This window comes from Schistocerca americana, chromosome 7, assembly GCF_021461395.2.
Source record: "Schistocerca americana isolate TAMUIC-IGC-003095 chromosome 7, iqSchAmer2.1, whole genome shotgun sequence".
NCBI classification, from domain to species: domain Eukaryota; kingdom Metazoa; phylum Arthropoda; class Insecta; order Orthoptera; family Acrididae; genus Schistocerca; species Schistocerca americana.
The window spans coordinates 195,588,972-195,613,861 of NC_060125.1; the positions used below are offsets into that span (position 1 = coordinate 195,588,972).

At 41.9% G+C, this 24,890-nt stretch overlaps 1 protein-coding gene across 1 annotated transcript in view; it reads left to right on the forward strand.

Annotated features, from left to right (window-relative positions):
* The window catches only part of LOC124621804 (regulator of nonsense transcripts 1), a 112,987-nt gene that overhangs the window by 40,495 nt on the left and 47,602 nt on the right, over positions 1-24,890 (forward strand). The window contains exons 6-8 of the mRNA XM_047147240.1: positions 12,525-12,697; positions 12,813-13,020; positions 13,106-13,265. Of these exons, the coding sequence (XP_047003196.1) occupies positions 12,525-12,697; positions 12,813-13,020; positions 13,106-13,265 (541 nt within the window). The remainder of the gene's footprint in view (positions 1-12,524; positions 12,698-12,812; positions 13,021-13,105; positions 13,266-24,890) is intronic.

Genomic DNA, 24,890 nt, shown 5'->3' on the forward strand with positions numbered 1-24,890 from the left:
GAGAAAATTTCCAACCCGATTGGGAATCAAACCAGGGCCCGCTGGCGTGGGAGGCAAGCGCCTCACCATCCAGCTAAGCAGGTGGACATCTATTTGAAATTCACCTAGTTGAAGGATGGGGGATCACAATGTTTTCCTTTTTCTTGTGGGTCTTTCAAGTTATGTTGATATGCTTTTTAGATTGTTGTGTTGGCACAAGTCAATGAGTCACCCTCAGGGGGTCCACAACTCTTTCGTGGATACGTGCGTAGCGAGCACGGGACCCCGAGCTAATGTGGCCCTCCTTCCTTTCCGGGCTGCATACCTTCCTTTTCCGCATCCTTCCCTATCCCACCCCACCTCTGGCTCTTTACTCCCCTTTCTCCCCCTCTGGGAGTATGGTTTGTGCCTACGTCCGGAGACGGACGCTCGTAAATGTAACGCATTCTTCACCTTCTCTGCTTGTATGTCTTCATCCTTCCTTTGTCCTTCTCTTTTCCTTACCTCTTGTCTTTACCCTTTTCTCCGCTGCGGCGTTTGAGACCTCTCTTCTTTCCTTTCCCTTTCTTTGTTTTTTCCCTTTCTCTTTCTTCCTCCCTGTGCGTGTCTGAAGGCCGCCCCACGCGTTTTTGTGCGTAGCCGGTGACGGAGTAACGCGTAATTCCCCGCCCCAGGTAGACAGGTAGGACACGTACGTACCCCCTGGTAACGGCCAGGCCCAGGGAGGGTGATTACTCGAGCTGATACCTTCCGAAAGTGCCGATTGGTCCCTCTGTCCGTTTGTCGGGAGGTGTGACCTGAGGTGTGAACAATCACCTAAGGCGGGAGTGCCCTCAGAGGGGGCCCCCACAAGGGAGGAGCGCGCCATCGGAGACGCCGGTAGTCATGGGGGATTCTTCCGCAATGGTTTCCTCACCTTCCACTATGTCTGCTCGCAAACGTCAGTTCACTGAGTCTCAGCCACAGACAGTTCTTCCATCGTTGCCACAGTTCCTTGTTGTTTCTCGGTCTGACGAAGGTCACGACTTCCCCACGGTCAACCCTTTCGTTATTCTGAAAGGTGTCGACGCAATTGCAGGTCCTGTAAAGTCTTGTTCTAGATTACAAAATGGCACCTTGTTGTTAGAAACAGTCAGTGCCCTCCAGGCACAAAAAATGCTGCGTACTTCACTGCTGCACACTTTCCCTGTCCGGGTTGAAGCGCACCGCACTTTAAATTCCTCGCGTGGAGTTGTTTATACACGCTCCCTCGATGGATTGTCTGACGAAGAAATTCAGCACTACCTGTCTGACCAGGACGTAACGGCTGTTCATAGAGTTATGAAAAGGGTTGACACGAACATCATTCCAACCCGCACTGTCTTCTTGACATTTGACAAAGTTCACCTCCCATCGAAAATCAAAGCAGGCTATGAGATAATTTCCGTTCGCCCTTACGTCCCAAACCCTACGCGTTGCCATCAGTGTCAGCGGTTCAATCACACCAGCCAGTCCTGTTCCAATCCGGCCAAATGTGTTACGTGTGGCAAGGATGCCCATGAGGGTGCTTGTCCACCTCCATCCCCTCGCTGCATCAACTGTGTGGGTGACCATGCTGCTTCCTCTCGAGATTGCCCCATCCAGGAAATCGGAGTGAAGGAAAAGGTGTCGATCTTTGCTGCTCGAAAATTATTCGCCAGTTGACAGCCCACCGTGCCTCAGACAGGAAAATAACAGCACTGTCCTTGCTTCTCCTCGACTAACAAAGGAGGCGGCCACGCAGACTTGCGACCTCACCTTTAGTGCCACGGTCGTCAGATCGGCCAGCGCAAAGATCGCCTGTTCAACCTCACCACTTTCGCCTGCGCACTCTATGGCTCACCGTTCATCGGATTCTGCTAAATCTCGAGCCCAGACACCAAGACTTCGAAAAAAAGGCACACTCGTGAAAATTTTTTATGTACCCCAAGTTCACACCCATCGGTTCCTCCTTCATCTAAACATCATATTTCCAAGAAGGCTAATAAGAAACCCAGTTCATCTCCTTCTCCGCCAAGGCGTGTCCCATCTACAGCACCACCTGGCGGAAATCGCCCTCGGCTGTCTTCTGTGTCGCCGAGGCGCACTGCTGGCGGCCGATCGCTGGTGGCAGGAGCTGCTCCTGAACAACCTATGGATCAGGATCTTCTGCCGGCTGAATGCCATTCCATGCTGTCTGTCGCAAGCTCTGAGCAGTCGTTGAGTTGACGGCAACCTTGGTCAGATTCCTCCATTTTCTGTTCACCCTATGTCCATTATCCACTGGAATATCCGCGGCATTCGAGCCAATCGGGATGAATTGTCGATCCTCTTACGATCCTACTCGCCGGTCATCTTCTGTCTTCAGGAAACGAAGCTGTGTCCCCATGATCGCTTTGTTCTCCCCCATTTTCAGTCCGTCCGATTTTATCTCCCCTCTGTTGAAGGGACTCCAGCCCATGGAGTACTCATGATTCTTCTCCATGATACTCTCCATTATCACCCAATCCACTTAAACACTTCCTTCCAAGCTGTCGCTGTCCGTCTTTCCCTTTCTGGATATACCTGTTCTCTTTGTACTGTATACATTCCATCGTCCACACCAATGGCACGAGCTGATCTCCTTCATCTTCTTGGTCAGCTTCCACCCCCCCCTATTTGCTGGTTGGGGACTTCAATGCCCACCACCCACTTTGGGGATCTCCACATCCTTGTCCACGTGGCTCACTATTACTAGACGTGTTCCACCAAGCGGATCTAGTTTGCCTCAACACAGGGGTCCCTACATTTTTGTCTGCCTCCACGACAAATTTCTCTCATTTGGACCTTACGGTCGGTACTGTTCCGCTAGCTCGGCGCTTCGAATGGTTCGCCCTTGATGATACACACTCGAGTGAACACTTTCCATGTGTCTTTAGACTGCAGCCTCAACCGCCATATATGCGCCCGCGACGCTGGAAGTTTGCCCAAGCCGATTGGATACTTTTTTCGTCTCTAACGACATTCGATGACCGTCACTTTCCTAGCGTCGACAATGAGGTCACACATATTACAGACGTTATTCTTACAGCTGCGGAACGTTCAATGCCACACACCTCCGAATTGCCCCGGCGCCCCCCAGTTCCTTGGTGGAACGAGGCATGCCGTGACGCAATACGTGAGCGGCGACGTGCTCTTTGTGTTTTCCGCCACCATCCTACTTTGGCCAACTGCATCCGCTATAAGCAGTTCCGTGCGCGATGCCGTCGCGTCATCCGCGATAGCAAGAAGTCAAGCTGGAAATTCTTTATTAGCTCATTTAACACCTTCACTCCCTCCTCGGAAGTTTGGAGTCGGCTTCGACGGTTATCAGGCGTGCCTAGTTTCTCCCCGGTCTCTGGGCTCACTGTCACGCGTGATACGTTAGTGGACCCCGTCGCAATTTCTAACTCCTTGGGTAAACACTTTGCTGAGATTTCGAGCTCTTCAAATTACTCACCAGCGTTTCTCCCGAAGAAACGTGCAGTGGATGTGCAACCTCTTGCTTTCTTCTCTCAAAATCGCGAAGGCTATAATACTGTTTTCTCCATGCGGGAACTCCAACATGCACTCTATTCTTCTCGCTCCTCCGCCCCAGGACCGGATGGTATCCACATCCAAATGTTGCTGCATTTATCAACCCATAGTCTGCGTTACCTCCTTCACCTTTATAATCGAATTTGGATCGACAGTATTTTTCCCAGACGATGGTGGGAAGCTATCGTCGTTCCTGTTCCGAAACCTGGAAAGGACAGACATCTCCCCTCTAGCTATCGCCCCATTTCTCTCACGAGTAGTGTATGTAAGGTTTTGGAGCGTATGGTGAATTGCCGTTTAGCGTGGTGGCTGGAATCCCGCAGTCTTTTAACACCTGCCCAATGCGGATTCCGAAAGCTTCGTTCTGCAGTTGACCATCTTGTTGCTCTCTCCACTTATATCATGAACAATTTTCTCCGGAAATGCCAAACAGTAGCAATATTTTTTGATCTGGAGAGAGCATACGATACCTGTTGGAGGACAGGCATCCTCCGCACACTGTTCTCTTGGGGCTTTCGAGGTCGGCTGCCCCTTTTTCTCCGCGAATTTATGGCAGAGCGCACATTTAGGGTGCGGGTGAACACTACTCTCTCCCGTACTTTCTCCCAAGAAAACGGGGTACCCCAGGGCTCCGTGCTGAGTGTTGTACTGTTTGCCATTGCCATCAATCCAATTATGGATTGTCTCCTTCCTGATGTCTCGGGCTCCCTCTTTGTGGACGATTTTGCGATCTACTACAGCTCTCAACGGACCAGCCTTCTTGAACGACGTCTTCAAGGATGTCTCGATCGTCTCCACTCTTGGAGCATCGAAACCGGCTTCCATTTTTCTCCCAGTAAGACCGTTTGTGTTAATTTTTGGCGACGTAAGGAGTTTCTTCCACCCTCCTTACATCTAGGACCTGTCAACCTTCCGTTTTCGGACGTCGCTAAATTCTTGGGTCTTATGTTTGACAGAAAACTGTGCTGGTCCTCCCACGTTTCCTATCTTTCGGCTCGCTTTCTGCGATCCCTCAACATCCTACGTGTCCTGAATGGTACCTCCTGGGGAGTGGACTGAGTGGTCCTTCTCCGCCTCTATCGCGCCTTAGTGCGCTCGAAATTGGACTATGGAAGCATAGTTTACTCCTCTGCTCGGCCGTCTATTCTTCGTCGTCTCGACTCTATCCACCACCGTGGATTACGTTTAGTGTCTGGAGCTTTTTACACCAGCCCTGTGGAAAGCCTTTATGCTGAGGCTGCTGAACCTCCGCTGTCCAATCGGCGAGCAGTCCTTCTGAGTCGTTATGCTAGCCATCTGTGTTCCATGCCTGCTAATCCAGCCCATGACATTTTTTTTGATGCCTCCTTTGATGTAGGGTATGCAGGCCACCCCTCCTCCCTACTACCACCGGGAGTCTGCTTCCGTCAACTGCTCCATTCTCTTTCCTTCCGCTTTCCTAAAACCTTCTTGTCAACTTGGGGTACAGCACCGCCTTGGCTCCGTCCCCGGATCTGCCTGCTCCGTGACCTTTGTCAATTTCCCCAGGATGGTACCCCTTCACTTGTTTATCGTCGGGCATTTGCTGCTCTATGTGCACAAATGAAGGAAGCCACGTTTATTTACACCAATGGCTCGAAAACATCATTAGGTGTAGGGACTGCCTATATTGTTGGCGACACCCCAATTCAATTTCGGCTTCCCCACCAGTGTTTGGTTTATACTGCGGAGCTTTACGCTGTTCTCCACGCCATTAGCGGATACAGTATGTTATCTGCTCAGATTCTCTCAGCTGTCTCCTCAGTCTCCAAGCTCTTTATCCTGTCCCTCCCTGGTCCACAGGATTCAGGACTGTCTGCGCTTGCTCCACCTGGGGGGTGTCTCGTTGGCATTCCTCTGGCTCCCGGGACATGTTGGTATCTGTGGAAATGAGGTGGCCAATATAGCGGCCAAGGCTGCAGTCTCTCTTCTTCGGCCAGCTATTCAATCGATTCCGTTCGCCGATCTACGGAGCGGTTTATGTCGTCGTGTTGTTCTTTTATGGCACGCACATTGGTCGACACTTCCCCATAATAAATTGCGGGACGTGAAAGCTCTTCCTTGTGCTTGGACCTCTTCCTCCCAAACGCATCGTCGGGAGGAGGTACTTTTAACTAGACTCCGGATAGGGCACTGTCTTTTTAGCCATCGACATCTTTTAAGCGGCGATACTCCCCCACTCTGTCCCCACTGCTCTCAGCTGTGGACGGTAAGACACCTTTTAACTGAGTGCCCCTATTTTACTCCGTTACGCGCCCGTCTACAGCTGTCGCCTGATATATCGTCAATTTTAGCAGATGACACGCGCACGGCCGATCACGTTCTCGAGTTTATTAGTGCCAGTGAAATGACGTCAGTCATTTGAAGCTTTTTTGGGGACAACCAAACCCTTTCTGTAGTGGATTTTTAAGCCTTCCTTCTGTTTTTAGTTTCTCCAATTTTTTGAGTTTCGTTCCCATTGCTGCTGGTTTCCATTTTCGGTTTTTACTGTTTCCTAAGTCACGGACCGGGTGCTAATAACCATAGCAGTTTTGCCCCCTAAAAAAAAAACCACATTTGTAATTGACGGCATAGTAAAGGATAGCAGGAAAAAATTAGGTATACTAAATGTGCAGATACAGGACTGAATGCAAAATGACCAAAACTAGATGGTGAAATATTGATATGGATTCAAAGACACTATCAAAATGGCATTGGAATTGATATAAAAATGATTCAAATACATGCACATAAGTTAATGCTACAGTGGAACTGTGCAGAGTGTAAGGATGGAGTTGGTTGGTGCTACAGATCTTTTTCCCAAAAATTTTCTGTTTTCTCAGGTTCTTTTTTGTTGTCAATGTTTGTAGGTGTATGAACATTAATAATTATCTATGTCTTGTGGGTGTGCTTCATTCATTTGATCATTAGTCTATTGCGGTTTCGATTTACATCTCTAACAGAGTCAACAATGTCTTTATTCACAATAAAGGCCATGTGAAGCAATGCACCTCCTTTGCATATTTTCTTGTCCATTTTGCTTTTAAAGATATGGTAGTTGTCTTCAAATCGGTGAATCTAATCTCTTAAAGTGGAAGGACTTGAATTTTCTGTCTGAGTTCTCTAGTAACATTCTGTAATCTACCAGTTTGAATAAGTGTTTGGATGTTGAAAAAGCCTGTATATGCTTTATAACGTTTGGCTCTTCTGCCAGGTCCTCTGTTGCTATGATCTGCATTTCGGCTTTCATTGCCATTGGGGTTTTCGCCGTTATCCTGGCAAGGAACCCTTACAACATACTATCACCTGGGTCAGATGAACCAAGGTTTTTTAATGACATGTTACTCCTCCCGCTCCCCTTCCTCCTTTTCCATCAGGGCTTGGGACCGGCTTCCCAATGTCAACTTTTAACTGGAAGTCGGTACTTCCCACCATTTTCACTTGCAGAACATCAGTCTTAAACCAGAAAACCCTCTAACCTAACCTAGACCTTGGGCTACACTACATTTCATTTTATCAGTAACTACAATGCAGAAAATTTTGGGGTGTGAGATGCTTACACAAAGGGAGAAGTGAGTTTTTGTTATTCACTCTCAGCATATTTCACATTTATTTATCTTCCCATTCACATTGCATAATGACTTCAACGGCCCACTGTTCCAGTACTCATTTTGCATCCTTATTTTGTCAGTTATGGCCCACTTAAGCTGCGAGTTCTTCAAGAGTTGTCCTGAATCTTCATGATAGTCTCCTAGGTTTGGATGGGTATGTTCAGCAGCCAGTAATTGAAGTACAAACTGTTTCAAAAATCATGACTATTATTAAACCTTTCTACTGCTACTAATAACTACCAATATAATTTGCAGTGTAAAAGTGCTGATATTTCTGATAATGAAAGCAATAGATTGGGATGGTTTCGCACTTGGCAATAAACAATCTCATGAAGTTCATTCACAAACTATCATTTCTTCTGACAAAGACAGTCTGTCTAAAGATGCTGTGGCAACTACTCCAGTTCTGCTGTCAATGGTATTTTGAATTACCTTTATATGGATTGAGTGATAATGGGGTTCAGATACCGGAGAACATAAAAAGGGGTTAGAATCAATATTCTAAACATGAATATCTACTGTACTGTGTGGCGATTTACGTTAAGATTCTCAACGCCCCACTATTAATATTTTCAGATGTGCTCCATTAATACAAAATCAAAGCCATAGGAAAAACAAATTTAAAATCTGCTTTCTACTGACTGTTTTGTTGAGATGAAATTTTCTCTCTGGACAAACGTGACTTCTGTATATTGTAAGTCACAGAAATTTCATAAGTAACAGAAATCGTGCAAGTCACAGAAATAGCATTGTAGAGTTTGGAGAAATAAAAGTTATGAATTAATTTACTGTGATTTTAAACTACAACTAATCACAACTAAGAATCACAGTTACCAAAAATATAGTGTTCGCAGGTATCGGAAAGTCACAATTTAGCACATCCCTAGTAGCTAACATGTAAGATATTTTTTAGTTAAAATAAGGATTAGAGTATAGTTAGGTAGCTTGTGGTTATGGTTTTTATCCTTCAGTAATGCTCTTATATTAGACAGTAAACTCTTGGTAAATAATTTCACACTACCAAAGTGCTGCAAAAAAAAAAAAAAAAAATTGTGCGTTTTGATTTGTGTTGTTCTAAAAATTGCTTCTTGTCCTAATTTTGAGGAAGGGAGAAAATCTTAAAAAAAGTCTTTGATGTACAACTGTTTAAAGTGTAGTCATAAGAAAGTAGAAGTAATAGGAAGTGTTGGAGTTGGCTACTACCTGAAGTAATCGGCTGCTTTGTTAGTTTATGAGAATGTTCTGTTGACAACTTGCTCGGTTATTTGTGGTGGTAACTGACAAATAAGTGGATACACTTTTACCATTAGCAGTCTGAAAGGATGACAATCAAGGAAAAGTTTGTGCATGAAATTAGACTGGATACTTAAAAAATGTACCTGAGAGTTCAAAATTAAATGAATTGTTGGAAACAGTGTGAAACCGGTTGCAAAGGATTGGAGTGAAAGGGCTTAATGAGGATGAGGCCTGTCAGTCAAAAGTGCTGTAAATTAAATGAGCACAGTTACTCACTGTTCCATCCTGTGACAGGTGTGGCATGTTCAGGCATTTATTGGAAGTTCTCATTTGTGTATTTTTCAGTAATGTAAAAAAATTACTTTTTAACTGGTAGGATTTCATTTTTTTATCATTATCGCTTACCACCATACATTTTATGATAAATTGTGGCAGTTAACATAATTGGAAGTAAATCACAAACCTATAACAAGAGTTTGGTCTCTTATTGATTTCTTGTGTAGGTACACATTGTTGGTCATTAGAGTGTCAACAGTTTCTTGTTCTTATATTTCTGCACTAGTCACATGCCCATGCTTTTCTGCCAGGAGGCTCACCACTCTCCACTGAGTTCATGCTTGGCTACTGTAGATCCTAAGTCTTTGTGCCCTGCTATTCTTTTTCCCCTACCTTGGAGAACATGTCTTGAATACTCCCAGGAATGTGTTCTGTAGGTTTGGTAACATGGCATCGGAACAATCCCTCGTCTGCTTTTTCCTCGTTCCCTATCTCCTCCCCTTCCTGCACTTCGGCATTTGAGGTGTTTCTTCTTCCTCCTTGTGTTGCTGCAATTGTGGGCCCTATGAAATCCTGCTCTTGCTTACGTAATGGGACTTTGCTTCTGGAGACCAATTGTGATTTTCAAGCCCAATAACTGCTTACAGCTTTGCTCATAAGTGGTTGTCCTGTTCATGTTGAGGCCCATTGTACACTGGATTCTTTGCGTGTATTATTTACACTCAGCTGCTTCTTGGTCTGATAGAGGGAGAAATCCAAAATTATATCTCTGATCAGGGCACCACTGCGGTCCATTGGGTAATGAAAAAGGTTGATGCAAACTTAGTGCCTACTCACACTTTTTTTCTCACATCTGAATAAGTAGTGTTTCCATTGAAGATTAAGGCAGGCTATGAAGTTATCACAGTCCAACCGTACATTCCAAAGCTGATGCATTCTACCAGTGTTAACATGACAACCACACCCATGTGTTCTGTTACACACAGCCAAATATGTTACTTATTATAGAGATGCTCACAGGGACGATTGGCCACCTCCTCGCCCCCACTGTATCATTTGTAATGGTGACGATGCTGCCTCATCCTGTGAGTGTCCCGTGTATCTCGATGAGTGGAGATCCAGATGAAGGAAAAGTACTCCAACCTGTGACTCGCAGTGTGAATTTGTTGCATTAGATCCAACAAGAAGGAATTATGGCTGCTTTTCTCGAATCACAGCATTCATTTGTTTCCTGCCTTCAAGAAGCAAAATTGTGTAATCACATCTATTTTGACCTTTCACATTTCCTTCTGGTCCGCTTCAAAACCACTGCATACTAATACCTATGCACAGTAAGGACAAACACCTTCCTTCTGACCACTGCCCTATTTCTCTCATCAGCTATGTTTGCAAGGTGATGGAATGTATGATTCATGGCTGGGTGGTATGGTGGCTCGGGTCTTGCAATCTACTAACCACTGCACATTGTGGATTTAGAGTGCGCCGTTCTACAGTTGACCGCCTTGTCACTTTGTTAACCAATGTCATGAATGGTTTTCTGTGGAAATAGAAGATGGTGGCAATGTTTTTTGATTTGGAGAAAGCCTACAACACCTGTTAGAGAACTGGTATCCTCCATCACTATACATGAGGCTGCATGCACCATTTCCTTCAGGAAAGACTGGGGTTTCTGGTCATGTCCATCTAAGGGGAAATAATGCTACTGATGCTGCAGTCTTCCAGTCTTCCTACTTCAGCGCCTGCTACCTTTGTCATTCCTTCGGATGCTCTCCGTGTTGCCGTCTTTCAGCTGATGGTATCACTTTAACATCACCACTGGTTTTCTCTTCACGATGTAATGTAATCGACCATCGGAAATAAGGTTCATCTAAAGTGAAGAGTATGATACCCCTAGTAAGGAGTTGAAGTAATTTCAGGACTGTATTATGTTGCCAGAAAACATGCTTATTTTATTAATTTAATTATGAATATGTTCTTTTGTAATGTAATAAATAATGGAATATTTGCAACATCCGGACACATGTTAGCTTGCCCGCCACTTCTTTTTCAGTCTTGGAGGAAGACAGTAGTGCTTTTGTAGATAACGGAGTTAGATAATCAATATTCATACTAAAATTGTTAAGAAGTGCAAACTTTCATTGCAAATAGTGTAGTTCGGAACAAAAAGTTTGAATAAATATAATGCTTAGCAAAAAGTATTGCCAATCCTGTGGAGTTTGTTTAAACATAAGAAAACTCAGGCCATGCTTGATGTTGGAGTGATCATTTTGCAGACAAAGAAAACAATGAAACCCCCTAGACAAACAAGATCTGCAGTTACTGGGTATGTGATCTTTCAGCAACTACTAACAAATTTGTGCTGAAATTGTGCTGGGACTGGACTTACTATTCCCATTCAAATAGCTTATTGAATGGAAACCAATAACACTTGGGGTGTGTGTGCTGTCCTACCACACTAACCCTGTAAGGTTCTATAAACAATTCTTCAGTTACTTAAGAAACCAGTAAGATAACCAGTACAACGGGAACAGACTGCGGGGAATTTAACTTCTCCCAGTAGCTTGGCTGACCACCTCTCGGACCTCTTATCGCAAGATTATTTCAGCAAGGTTGCGTATTGGCCACTGTCTTTTTAGCCATCGCCATTTGTTAAGTGGTGATCCCCCAACACTTTGTGCTCATTGTCATCGACCTTTGATGGTTTGCCATTTGTGGGTTCAATATCCTTTTTTAACCGGTTACGTTTCAGTGTGTGTTTACCGTCTGAGGTATCGGTTGTTGTCGCGAATGACTTGTTGGCTGTTGACCGCGTTTCACTTTTTATCCATCTTAGCAGTATGGCAAAGGACTTTTAATCTTCAGTTCAAGAACTCCGCTTTCTCTACAGCTTAATTTGTGGAACTTTTCCCAAAGGGGAGACCTTGTTTTTAGCTTGTTTCCTTCTGTCAATTGGGCTTAATGTATAGTAACTTTCAGTTTCATTTACATCTTGATCTTCTAAGATTATGAGATGGACACTTTATGACCTCAGTTGTCTTTGCGCCCTTAAAAAATAAAAAGGAAAAAAAAACATGCTTTGAAACGGAAGCTAAAGAAGGGCCTTTACATACCACCATTTTTTAGGGTTTACCCATCAATCAGTAAAAACCAAACCCTTATAGCATCACTTCGTCAGTAAATTAGTTATTTCTAGCCAAGAAGCCAAATATAAATGAAACCTATTGAAAGAAACAAGACAATTTCGTTAAGATTTTAATACACAAGTGAAACAGTAAGTTTGTGTATCCTAGCCAAGGAAATTCAACAGTAGTTTGCATTAATAAAGATAAGATAGTGGCACTTAATTGTATCACTGACTTGAACATCTGAAAAATTAACAGTGCACTCAGTGGTTCTCTGGTGCACTGTGCCATCACAAAAGTACACATCCAAACTACCTAGCCTGAAAAAGCTTCTAAAACTTCAAATTTTCTCTTTTTTAAAAATTATGATATTTCTTCTAATTCTTTATTTTTTTTTCTGTCTTTGTGTCATTTTGATGAAATAAAACTTCAGTTGGCCCAAGCAGTGCTCAAGTGACTCATGAAAGCCCTATGTAAATTGTTTCAGTAGTTTTGCAGATCAGCATGTTGAAATAGACTGACAGACACAGTAGTTTTACAATTTTATTACTAGTATAGATTAAAAGTGTCTACAAACTGGCATTAATCAGCTCTCGGAAATTCCAAGCATGTGGTTTAAGCCATCCAACTCCGAACACATTTTCTGAGATGATAAGAAAATCTGTGTTATTATCACTTCCTAACTAATAATTACTGGTGTGAAAATTTAGATTTAGTTTTTCTAACAATGGTTTCTTTGTTTTATTTTTAGATATGAAGATGGCTATCAGTATCAGAATATATTTGGACCTCTTGTCAAGTTGGAAGCTGATTATGACAAGAAACTGAAAGAGTCTCAGACACAGGAGAATATAGAAGTTAGATGGGATGTTGGCTTGAACAAAAAAATAATTGCGTACTTCACACTGGCGAAAACTGATGGTGGTATGTTGCAACTAATTCTGTTTGAAACTATGTTTGTAGAAGCTGTACTTTCGAGTACTAACAGTTCAGAACTGAATTTCAAAATTGAGAACTAAATTGTGCATTGAAATTGCAGACATGAAGCTCATGCATGGTGATGAACTGAGACTGCGTTACTTGGGAGAGATGCATAAACCGTGGTCTGGTGTTGGTCACGTCATAAAAATACCAGACAACTTTGGTGAAGAAGTGGGTATTGAGTTGAAGAACAACAGTGGTGCACCAACTGAATGTAGTTCACATTTTGTTGTAGATTTCATTTGGAAGTCAACTTCATTTGATAGGTATTTCATGCAACTTTATATTTTATCAATCTTTATTAGATAAACGTGTAAAGTTAAATTATTGTATTGTAATTTTTGTCTGCAGAATGCAGCAGGCACTAAGAAAATTTGCGATGGATGATTCCTCTGTGTCTGCTTACATTTATCATCGCTTACTTGGGCATGAAGTTGATGAAGTGTTATTTCGTTGCCATTTGCCTAAACATTTTTCTGCTCCACATCTTCCAGATCTCAACAGATCACAGGTTAGTTTTGCCACTCTTAACAAATATAATGAGCCTTTCTGAGGGAAAATTTTCCCAAACTGAACATTCAGTATGATTTTGAGAATGTAGTAAACATTACATGGTGTCCTTTGTCTTTGTTAATGTTTGTGAAGTGTGGGTGACTTCAGCCTTTTTTCCCACAATAGTAATATGTTGTATATGTCTGTATTATTTTTAAGCATCGTCCTTGAATGTGTCTTTGAATTAAGATGGACATACTGGTAAGTCTGTCTGTCTCAACTACTAAGTTATCCATGTCATGAAGAGCACTTTTCATTCATTTTTAAGGCAAAGGTCCTCTTACTTCTGCATTCTTGATGTACATAGAAGTCCACTAGTGCTGTGACAACCATCTGTGAATAAGTTGGGCTTCTGAGAGAATTGAGTGTGAAAAGTTTGTTAAATCTACGCTAATGCATGCATTTTTACATATCTGTTGCACCTTTTCAGTTGAGAAAATTAATTTACATGCAGTGTGGTTCAGTGCTGCTAGATGTTTTAGTAACATGATGTTACTAAAATGTGGAAGTTGGTAATGTTTCCAGTTGAAGAATCCTGAGTATTAGATTTATTAATTGTAGGCAAGATAATGAAAATCAGTTCATGAAGAGGGAAAGTTGCTGTCCTAAAATGCTAATTTGGGGGTGTATACATCCACACTCAGATATCGAACTGAGAGTTGAAGTACTTAAATTAATTATGCACCTACTCATGAACCTTAGTCAAAGGTTGAAGAATAACGCATTCATAATCAGCTGAACTTTCTCACATGATGTCCCATTTCTTGTTGTTTGCTTTAATTCTTCCCTCAAAACTGTCAGTATACCTTATTTTATTTTACCTCTGCTTTTCAGTTCTATATTTCCTTCATTTGTAGGTTATATGCGTGCATGTGCATGCATCCATGTGAGGGAAACAAAACTTAATGTTTTCTTTCTAATCTACTTAATGAGATGAAACAATGAACTCTCCTGAAGTTTACCAGGGAGGCAACAGTTAACTGGCTCATAGAAAACCAGCTAGTAAATATATTTTCTCTTCCTCTTTCCAATCAGTGAATTGCGAAATTGTTGTTATTATGCCCATTGTTACCTTTTACTTAATAGTGGCTCACATTTAGGTTCATAACGATGAAAAGTACAGGGTGATTAAAAATGAATGGAACAAAGTCCTGTGACTGAAGTTACGACTTTGTTTCAGAAGTCCACATATAGACTGAAAGAAACTCCCTCAGTTTCTGTGAATGTTAACGGATGTTGAATCTGAGCTCTGTTTGTGGCACGGTAGATGCCTGTCAGGTACTGCAGTTTCTGCCTCATTTGACCAAGCATTACCAATCCAGTGCTATGGAAGATATTCATTGAAGTGGCTGTTTACAAAGTTATGCCAATGTGGCGGGACTCCATCCTGCTGCAAAATGAGGTTGGGTACCTCTTCTGTCAAATGAAGCAACAATCCGAGAAAAAGTGTATTGAGATAGGTTATACCTGTAACGGTTTTTTTCGGCCTTGGCTCCTCGGGCAGTTTTCATTGGGACGATCATGCCTTGGTTTCGACTTGATAGCCATATTCCCATGTTCGGCCGTCTGTTGTAACCTTTCATAGAAGTTTTGGTTTGTTGTTGACTTCATTCAGCAGTTCCTGAACACTGTCTACACGTCGTCGTTTTTGGTCAAAATTCAACCATTTCAGAACAAACTTTGCTGCTAGACGTTATGCCCTAAACGTAAAAAAAATGCATGGTATAAGCCAAAGGATAATTTAGTATCATCGGCAACCTCTTTTAGAGTGATTCAATAATTTTCCAGAACCTTTTCTTCACTTGTTCCACATTGTCTTCAGTAATTGATGTGCTAGGACAACAAAGGCCGTCATATCTTAAACATCTTATTGACCTTCTTTTGAGCATTTATACAGAGTGTATATGTCACGGGACAACTGGGAGATCCGGGAAAAACCCGGGAATTTTTTCATCCCGTTGAAAATCGGGGAAAAAACGGGGAATTTTTAGAATTCCGGGAATTTTTCATTGTGTTAGTTTTCAGTTAAATTCTTTGAATTCTGACTGGTAGGAACGATACTCTAACAAAGGATATTACTGTATCCCGCTACTGCAGAATAATACTTCAACAATAAAACATAAACGAGAGAAAAAAACGAAAATAACTTAAATTGCAAAGGAAGTGCACCATATACGACGACGACACACAGTGCTCGTGCAAGTGTCTGCCAACAGCAAAATGTGTCAAAGTCTTTAAGAAGACATGCAATGCTTCATAACAACAAACTGCCGTGAAGTCACAACTGTTTGCATTGGATTCGTTTTAGAGTTACGAGCGGTCTCGTGCACATTCGTAGTTGAGTCGCGTTGGACTTGTAGATTCTCCCGCTTCTGGCTGCAGGAGTGTGGCCATTGGCTGTGCAAGCAGTTGCAGTAAGCATCTAGATGCTACCAGCAAAAGGAGGTGCCAAATTCATATTCTTGAGGAAAAGAACTTGTTTCACAAATCGCCTAGCATCCAGAGCACATTTATTTATCGATTATTCATATGATTTTTGAAACGCTTCCCTGTTGGTTTTTGAACACATTTTAAGTTGATTTCTGAATGAATCAGGCAAATGCCGGGATGGTTCCTTTCAAAGGGCACGGCCAACTTCCTTTCCCGTCCTTCTCTAATCCAATGAGACCGATGACCTCGCTGTCTGGTCTCCTTCCCCAAACAACCCAACCCTCTGAATGAATCGTAAGTTGATTTTTTAATGCGTGATGTCTGTCAGGAGAATCCTAGTCGCATCTAGAAATAAACTTTCAGCAGACAAGCAGACAAAAGGGGACGGGGCTATACAAGCTGAGCGAAGTAAAGCCGAACGGATGAATGCCAATCGCTGTCTGATTGTGTGGTTGATTGGGTTTGCGAATGATCAGCATTGTTATAATTACTAGCGAAATCTATAGATTCAGACTACCAGAATGGAAATAAACAACTGACAGGAATAACAGGTGAGAAAGATTACGTATTATCTTCTCGGTGTATCCAAGAAAATCAAATTTTGACAGAAAATTTTTGGCCTGATCGCTATACTAGTAAGGACCAGTTGTACAGCAGCCGCTTAAGTTCTATTTTGGAAGTAATGCGGAAAACGTGTTGTACGAACACGTAATAGTGCCTAACTGGAAAATAATCGCAGGATAACTAAACCTGGGATTCTGGCAGGGTTAGTGAGGTTAATCGGAAAATAAATTTTGACAATGGCAGGAATAGCTACAGAATTGGTGATGACAAGATTGTTTGTTAGAACGAGGAAGGAGAAGAAACGGGGACATCACAAAAATTATGGAAGAATAAGACGATTCCAAATTTATATAAAAATTTCGTAATACTACTTTTCGATCTCAAGCTTCAGAAACTAATGCGTATGAATGAAATGTGAAACTATTTCCTAACCTAAAGCTTTTTGCTTGTAGTAGGCCCAATAGGCATTTGATATTGGTACTTCATGATTTATATTCTGTCTTGTTGTAAAAATGGCCATTTGTGTCAAAACAGTCTCGTTTATTTGGTGTGTTAAAAAATTGCTGCCATATTAGAAAGCCCTATTTTGTTTTATCTAGACGTAATCAGATCGAGAAACCACACCAGTCTGGGGTATTATTTGTGTTAACAGCTTTTTCGGTATTAGATAATGACATTTCAATTTTTCATGTAGCAAAACGTTTGACGAAATTTGATGAAGTAACAGATTCTTTCGCAGAAAGGAAAGCACACCTTGTAAAGCTGTAGCAAGATTAGAGAGAGAAAAAAGGCTAGGAGCTAAGGATTGAAGAATTGTGTAATTTCTTGCTTATCGTCTTTATTGGTTTTATGTATCCTATATTTAATTTTATATCACACAAAACAGCAAGTTATTAGCTAATAGGCAATAAAAAGTGCAAATTTTCTGAAGAGTTCTTGTTCTCCCGATTACAAATAATCCCATCCGCTATTAATTGCGAGTTGTTGTGGTTTTTTTTTTTTTTTTTTTTTTTTTTTTTTTTAATATATATACACCCTGTTCGCAAGTATTGTAGATCTGGGGCTGATCCGCAGAGCAGTCTGAGTTATAGTGGGTAGTCTCCCCGTGACCCGTGTTTACATTTAGTGGTTTTGCTATTTCCCCCTCGTTTACTCTCATGTCAAATGAAAACAAAACGGGTATCTTTGGCCGGGAGCTATACATGCATCCACCCTCCGTCGCATGGAATCCCTGATGTGCTGATGCAGCCCTGGAGAATGGCATATTGTATCACAGCCGTCCACAATACGAGCACGAAGAGTGTCTACATTTGGTACCAGGGTTGTGTAGACAAGAGCTTTCAAATGCCCCCATAAATGAAAGTCAAGAGGGTTGAGGTCAGGAGAGCGTGGAGGCCATGGAATTGGTCTGCCTCTACCAATCCATCGGTCACCGAATCTGTTGAGAAGTGTACAAACACTTCGACTGAAATGTGCGGGAGCTCCATCGTGCATGAACCACATGTTGTGTCGTACTTGTAAAGGCACACGTTCTAGCAGCACAGGTAGAGTGTTCCGTATGAAATCATGATAGCGTGCTCCATTGAGCGTAGGTGGAAGAACATGGGGCCCAATCAAGACATCACCAACAGTGCCTGGCCAAACGTTCACAGAAAATCTGTGTTGATGACGTGATTGCACAATTGCATGCGGATTCTCGTCAGCCCACACATGTTGATTTGATCATGTTGGAATGAAGCCTCATCCGTAAAGAGAACATTTGCACTGAAATGAGGATTGATACATTATTGGATGAACCGTTCGTAGAAGTGTACCTGTGGAGGCCAATCAGCTGCTGATAGTGCCTGCACACGCTGTACATGGTACGGAAACAACTGGTTCTCCCGTAGCACTCTCCATACAGTGACCTTGTCAGCATTACCTTGTACAGCAGCAACTTCTCTGACGCTGACATTAGGGTTATCATCAACTGCACGAAGAATTGCCTCGTCCATTGCAGGTTTCCTCGTCGTTCTGGGTCTTTTCCAGTCATGAGTCATAGGCTGGAATGTTCCGTGCTCCCTAAGACGCCGATCAATTACTTCGAACGTCTTCCTGTCGGGACACTTTCGTTCTGGAAATCTGTCTCGATACAAACGTACCGTGTCACGGCTATTGCCCCATTTTAATACATACATCAAATGGGCATCTGCCAACTCCGCATTTGTAAACATTGCACTGACTGCAAAACCACGGTTGTGATGAACACTAACCTGTTGATGCTACATACTGATGCGCTTGAAGCTAGTACTGTAGAGCAATGAGTCGCATGTCAACACAAGCACTGAAGTCAACATTACCTTCCTTCAATTGGGCCAACTGGTGGTGAATCGAGGAAGTACAGTACATACTGACGAAACTAAAATGAGCTCTAACATGGAAATTAAGCGTTTCCAGACACTTGTCCACATAACATCTTTTCTTTATTTGTGTGTGAGGAATGTTTCCTGAAAGTTTGGCTGTACCTTTTTGTAACACCCTGTGTAACTGATATATAAATAGTGCAAAGATCCAACTATTGTTAGGGTACCACTTCTATGTGTTTGAATTCCTCATATTAAATTGTGAACTTATGTCAGTGCAGACTCCAGTATAACTCATCAATATCGTCCCTTTTTCTTTTATTACCCATCTACATTTATATTCTGCAAACACTGTGAAGTGTATGGAGAGCGTACGTCCCATTGTACCAGTTATTAGGGTTTCTTCTCATTCCATTCACTTATGGAGCGCAGAAAGAAATATTGTTAAATCTCTCTGTGTGTGCTGTAATTATTCTAATCTTATCCTTGTGATCCCTATGAGAGCGATATGTCTCCTTTGTAGACTGATGGCGCTTCCCCAGTATTCTACCAATGAAACGAAGTCTTACTACTTGGTTTACCCTAGACTGATCCTATGTGATTACTCCATTTCCTATCCCTACAAAGTGTTACAACCAGGTATCTGTATGAGTTGGCCAGTTCCAACAGCAACTCATTGTCATTATAGTCAATATTATAGTCTATCAGTTACTATACAAATTGGATTAAGCAGATGACTTCAGTTTTCCAGCCTAATGATTCATAAGAATTGTAGTATTCTTTTTAATGCATGAAGGCCTCCTAGTAAAAGTTAGCACTGCTTTAAATCACCAAATTGTTCAACATGTTTTGATAGAGCCTAATCCAGATAGCAAGTTAGTAAGTGTACATCTTTTTTACTTTCTGTGAGTCAATAATAATATGTGATACGCCACAGTAATCATTGAAATATAGTTATCAGGATTGCAACTGTTTTGGAAAACCTGGAATTCTCAGGGTACTAAATTTTACCTAGAAAAGTAAGGGCAAACTTGGAGAATTTTAGAGATTTCAAAAAAATCTCAGGAATTTTACTTTTTTAACCTAACCTTGAAATGGAGTTTTATTGAACTTTATAGATCATAAATTTAAAAAAAGTTAATATATCAAAGTGTGATAATTATATGAATTTTATTCCATATAAATTATTGACATTTAAAAACTGTTGTTAAACTACTGCTTGTAGGTGGTATACAGCTCAGGTGAGAGGAAAGAAGTCATTATTGTGTTAAACTGCTCCCACTCCCCACCTCCCCCCTTTCATTAATTTATCGGAAACTTCGTGACACTCTTTCTCCTCACGTCTGGAATTCCCAAAGATTTTTTTTAATTTCCATGTTTGAGTAGCCAGCCTGGTTATTTGGATTTAATTATACACCATGCAGCATTGTGCAGTCAGACCGTAACTATGTCACTGACTTGCACTAATAATACAACCAACTTCCCTTCACCCTCACAATATGATCTACCTCCTGTGTCCCTACGAAAAAATGTTAAATATTTAACTTACAATAGCAGAGTTGTTCAAAATAGGCATAATAACTGCAGATGTTTTCTTTTTGTCATATATTATGAGAACTTCAAGCAAAGATCAAATTTACTGCAGAGTCAGCGATATAGTTTGTCTCCTCTCCATTGTTTATCAGTTGTAAACATATTTTTCTTCATTTCTTTTCATATTATATAATCACTATAAAGTATCTCTTTTGTATCTATTGACAATGTTGGAAAAGACAGATTGCTCCTTGCTGTGAAGATGACATGTTTAAGTTGTAAACATTTGGCCACACACTTCGTCAGGAAAAGAAAGAGAAGTGCACATCATTCGTTAACACAAACAAGTACACATGACTGCGAGCTCCAGCAGCTCAGACCAAAATGCTATCTATTGCTTGTATCAATTATTTATTTTTCAGTTTTTATCTCTATTACGAAATAGTTTGACACCTTATACCCATCTAGATAGATATAGTACACACACACACACACACACACACACACACACACACCTCTGAACTATTCAAAGAAGAACAGGTATGCATCCAAGTGACAATGTTGACAACCTCCTGCAATTCAGCAGGTTGCCATTCTTCCATTTTCAAGCAAATACACACTGCTGGTGTGAATTTTAAACCTCGTTTTGCAGAGCAGTTCTGGAAAGGGTGGTGTCACTCTCATCCTCTGTGTGTGTGTGTGTGTGTGTGTGTGTGTGTGTGTGTGTTCTCTTAATGTTGTCGGTAATGTTACTCAAAAAAACTTTGCATTTCCTTCAGGGGTTCCCAAAAAATCTCCGTAATACTTGCAGGCTGTTCAAACCTACCAGTAACAAATCTAGCAGCTCACCTCTAATTGCTTCAATATCCTCCTCCATTCCAACCTGGCATAGATACTAAACACTCAAGCAGTAAGAATACATCACTCTAGCATCCTATATGTGGTTTCCTTTACAGATGAACCACACTGTCCTAAAATGCTCCCAATAAATCAGTCAACCATTCGTGTTCCTTATCACAATCCTCACTTACTTGGTCCATTTCATATCGCTTCACAACTTTATGCCCAGATATTTAAATGACATGACTGTGTCGAGCAGGGCACTAGTAATGCTGTATGTGAACATTATGGTCTTGTTTTTCCTACTCATCCGCATTAACTTGCATTTTTCCACATGTAGAGTGAGCTGCCATTCATCATACCAGCTAGAAATTTTGTCTAAGTCATCTTGTATTTTCCTACAGTCACATGACGACGACACCTTACTGTGCACCACATCATTAGCAAAGAACCGCCATTTGCTGCCCACCCTGTTTGCCAAAATCATTCATGTATATAGAGAACAGCGATCCTATCGCAATTACTTAGGCACTCCTGATGGTACCCTTGTCTCTGATGGACATTCGCCATCTGGGACAACATACTGTGTTCTATAACTTAAGAAGTCTTAGAGCCACTCTCATATTTGTGAACCTATTCCATATGCTTCCACCTTCCTTAACAGCTTGTAATGGGGCACTGTGTCGAACGCTTTCCGGAAATCTTGAAATATGGACTCCACCTGTTGCCCTTCATCCATAGTTCACAGTATATCATTTGGGAAAAGGGCAAGCTGAGTTTTGCATGAATGATGCTTTCTAAAACCATGCTGACTCATGGACAAAAGCTTCTTGGTCTCAAGAAGTGTTATATTTGAACTGAGAATGTGTTAAACTGTCCTGCAGCAAACCGATGTTAGGGATATTGGTCTGTAATTTTGTGGGTCCATTCTTTTGTCCTTCTTATACGCGGAAGTCGTGTGCACTTTTTTCTAGTCACTTAGAACTTTGTGCTGGACTAGAGGTTCATGATAAATGCGTGCTAAGTAAGGGGCCAATGCCTTAGAGTACCCTTTGAAAAACTGAATTTGGGATTCCATCTGGAACTGGTGAGTCGTCTGTTTTTAAGTCCTCCAGTTGTTTCTCTATGTCAGCAATGCTTATTACTATGTCGTCCATATGAGAGTCTGTCTGATGGTCAAACAACAGTATGTTTGTACGATTCTCCTGCATCAACAATTTCTTGAGCAGAAAATGTAAAGCTTGGGCTTTCATTTTGCTATCTTCACCGCACCAGACTGGTCAACACGCGACTGGATGAAAGCATTAGCCCCACATAGTGATTTTACATAGGACCAGAATTTTCTCAGGTTCCCTGCCAGATCTTTTTCTAAGGTAAGATAGTGGTAGTAGTTACATGCTTAGTGCATAAATCTCTTCAGATGTGCACACATATCTATTAACCTTTGCTTGTCGTCACTTGTGGGTTCTCTTTCGAACCGAATTTAGATATTAAACCATGGTGGGTCTTCTCTGCCCTTAATGCACTTACTAGGCACATAATTCTTCAAACCATCATTTACAGCACATAATTCTTCAAACCATAATTTACAGTCTGCTTAAACTTTGTCCATAATTCCTCTTCAGCCACCTTACTGGAACTAAGTGATGTCAATCCATTGTGCAAGTGAGATGTTAACAACTGCTTACCTGCTCTTTCTAGCAGAAACTCTCTCCTAGCCTTCTTAACTGATTTACAAACTTTTGTAACCATAGTTATTATAATGACATAATGATCGCTGACATTGCCAGTAAGGTCAGGCCTGTTTGTAGCTATGAGGCCTAAGATATTTCCATTACATTTGGGCTGCCTAACGAGCCGCTAAGGAAACATTTTCAGAAAACATGTCTAAAAGTACTTTGCATGACTGTCTGTGTCCCCCTGCAATGAATCCATGGACTTCCCAGTCCATGCTGGTTAAAGTAGCCTCCAACTAGTATTATATGATCTGTTTATTTCCTCACTACTGACAATAGACATTTTTTGAATGACTCTAGAACTGTAACAGCAGAATTTGATGGCCGGTAAAAACATCAAAAAATTCACTTGATTTCACCTAAATATGCTATGTGACCAGACAGCTTCACAGTTTCACTCAACCTTGACTTCAGTAGAGACAATATTTTTGTCAACTACAATGAACGCTCCCCTTCCTATGGCCTCTTATCTGTCTTTCCAATATACATTCCATGACTCGCTAAATATTTTGGAACTTTCCACAATGGGTTTTAGCCAGCTCTCTGTCTTGAGAAAATTTGAGAGAGAGAGCTTTCCTGGAGGGCAGTAAATCAAGGAGCATTGTTATGAATAGCTTGGCAATTTACTGATAAAATTTTGACAGCCAAAGTGTCTTTACTCTGAACAAGGTCAGAAATCAGTTGCTGCGTATCGACGGGTGGGTGTTCATCAGAGTACCTTGAGCTATTGCCTAGCCTAAAAATTCTCGTGTGCATTCCACAAATACTCTGGTACCCAAGTAGCTGCTTCCTTTGCATAGTGCACAGCTGTCGTATTAAGGGGAATCCTACAAACCCCATAACAATAACGCAGCTCAAGAAATCTGCAACGAAGACCATCACAGAGTCAACAGATCCTTCGGTAGAGACCCTCCGCTCAGCTCTAAACCAAAGGACCCCATTCTATTATGGGAACTATGCAGCAAATTGCAAGCTCTGCTTGCAACCCACTTGTGAGTCCAGCAGATTTGACCACTTCTGCCAGCCACCTGTATGAACTAAGTAACGATGGCCTCAGAAGCCATGCGACAGGCGTCGTTGGTGCCAATGTGAGCCACACATTGCAGATGACTGCACCCTGCCTGCTTGATAGCTGCAGGCAAGGCCACCGCCAAATATCAGAGGAAACCCTCCAGCCCCTGGCATTACCTCTGTCCCTCTGCCTTTTGTCAAGGGAGAGAGCAAGATCCCATGCAGAATTTAGCAAAAACCTCTATCTCTATTTACAATGTTACTTGCTTATTTAATCTCGACTGCTTCCACACTGACTCCTTCATCTGCCTCGAGATGACTGGGTGTTTGCGTTGTCCCATCATTTCATCATCATTCATGAAAGTGGTGAGATTGGACTGAGCAAAGGTTGGAAATTTGTACAGGTTAAGTGCGACTGTGAAGCTGTCTGGTCACATATAACATATTTAGGTGAAACAACCGCGCATTTGAGTGCCCCTCAAACAAATCATCATAATCATCATCCATACTGACTGTATCCTAATAGCTGGAAGTGCACGCCACAGTCTCCATATTATATTCCATAGGCTTACTGGTGCCAGGACAGTGTTCTGCAATAAGCAATTTGCTCGGCTGTTGTAAGTGTATGTGGCGCTTATGCTCAGTACACTGGTACTCCATAGTTATCAAAGTCTGACCAGTATATGACTTAGCACAACTGCAGGGCATATGCTACACACCCACCTTACGCAAACCAAGATAATCCTTGATGTAACCTAGAAGGACCTTAATCTTAGATGGTCAGAAAACACATTTCATGCCATATTTCTGCAAGACAAGATAAATCTTGTAGGAGATGCTCCCTGCGTAAGGTAGAAGGGACATAGCATAGTGCCAACTTGGTTTCATCATCACTAACCCGGTGCACACTCAGTTGATAGAGCAACACACATCTACTGTGCCCTTCACAGTTTCCATTCTGATGGAAGGGGACTCCAAAATGAGTTAACTCAGCTGACTAGTATGAAATGACTTGGGCCTTGTGATCAGAGGAGCTAGATAGTGACAATTATGAGCCTATAGATACAGTCAGCATGAGATGACTTTCCATTAGCAGTATGTACCATTGTACCCTCAGCATTTCTCCCA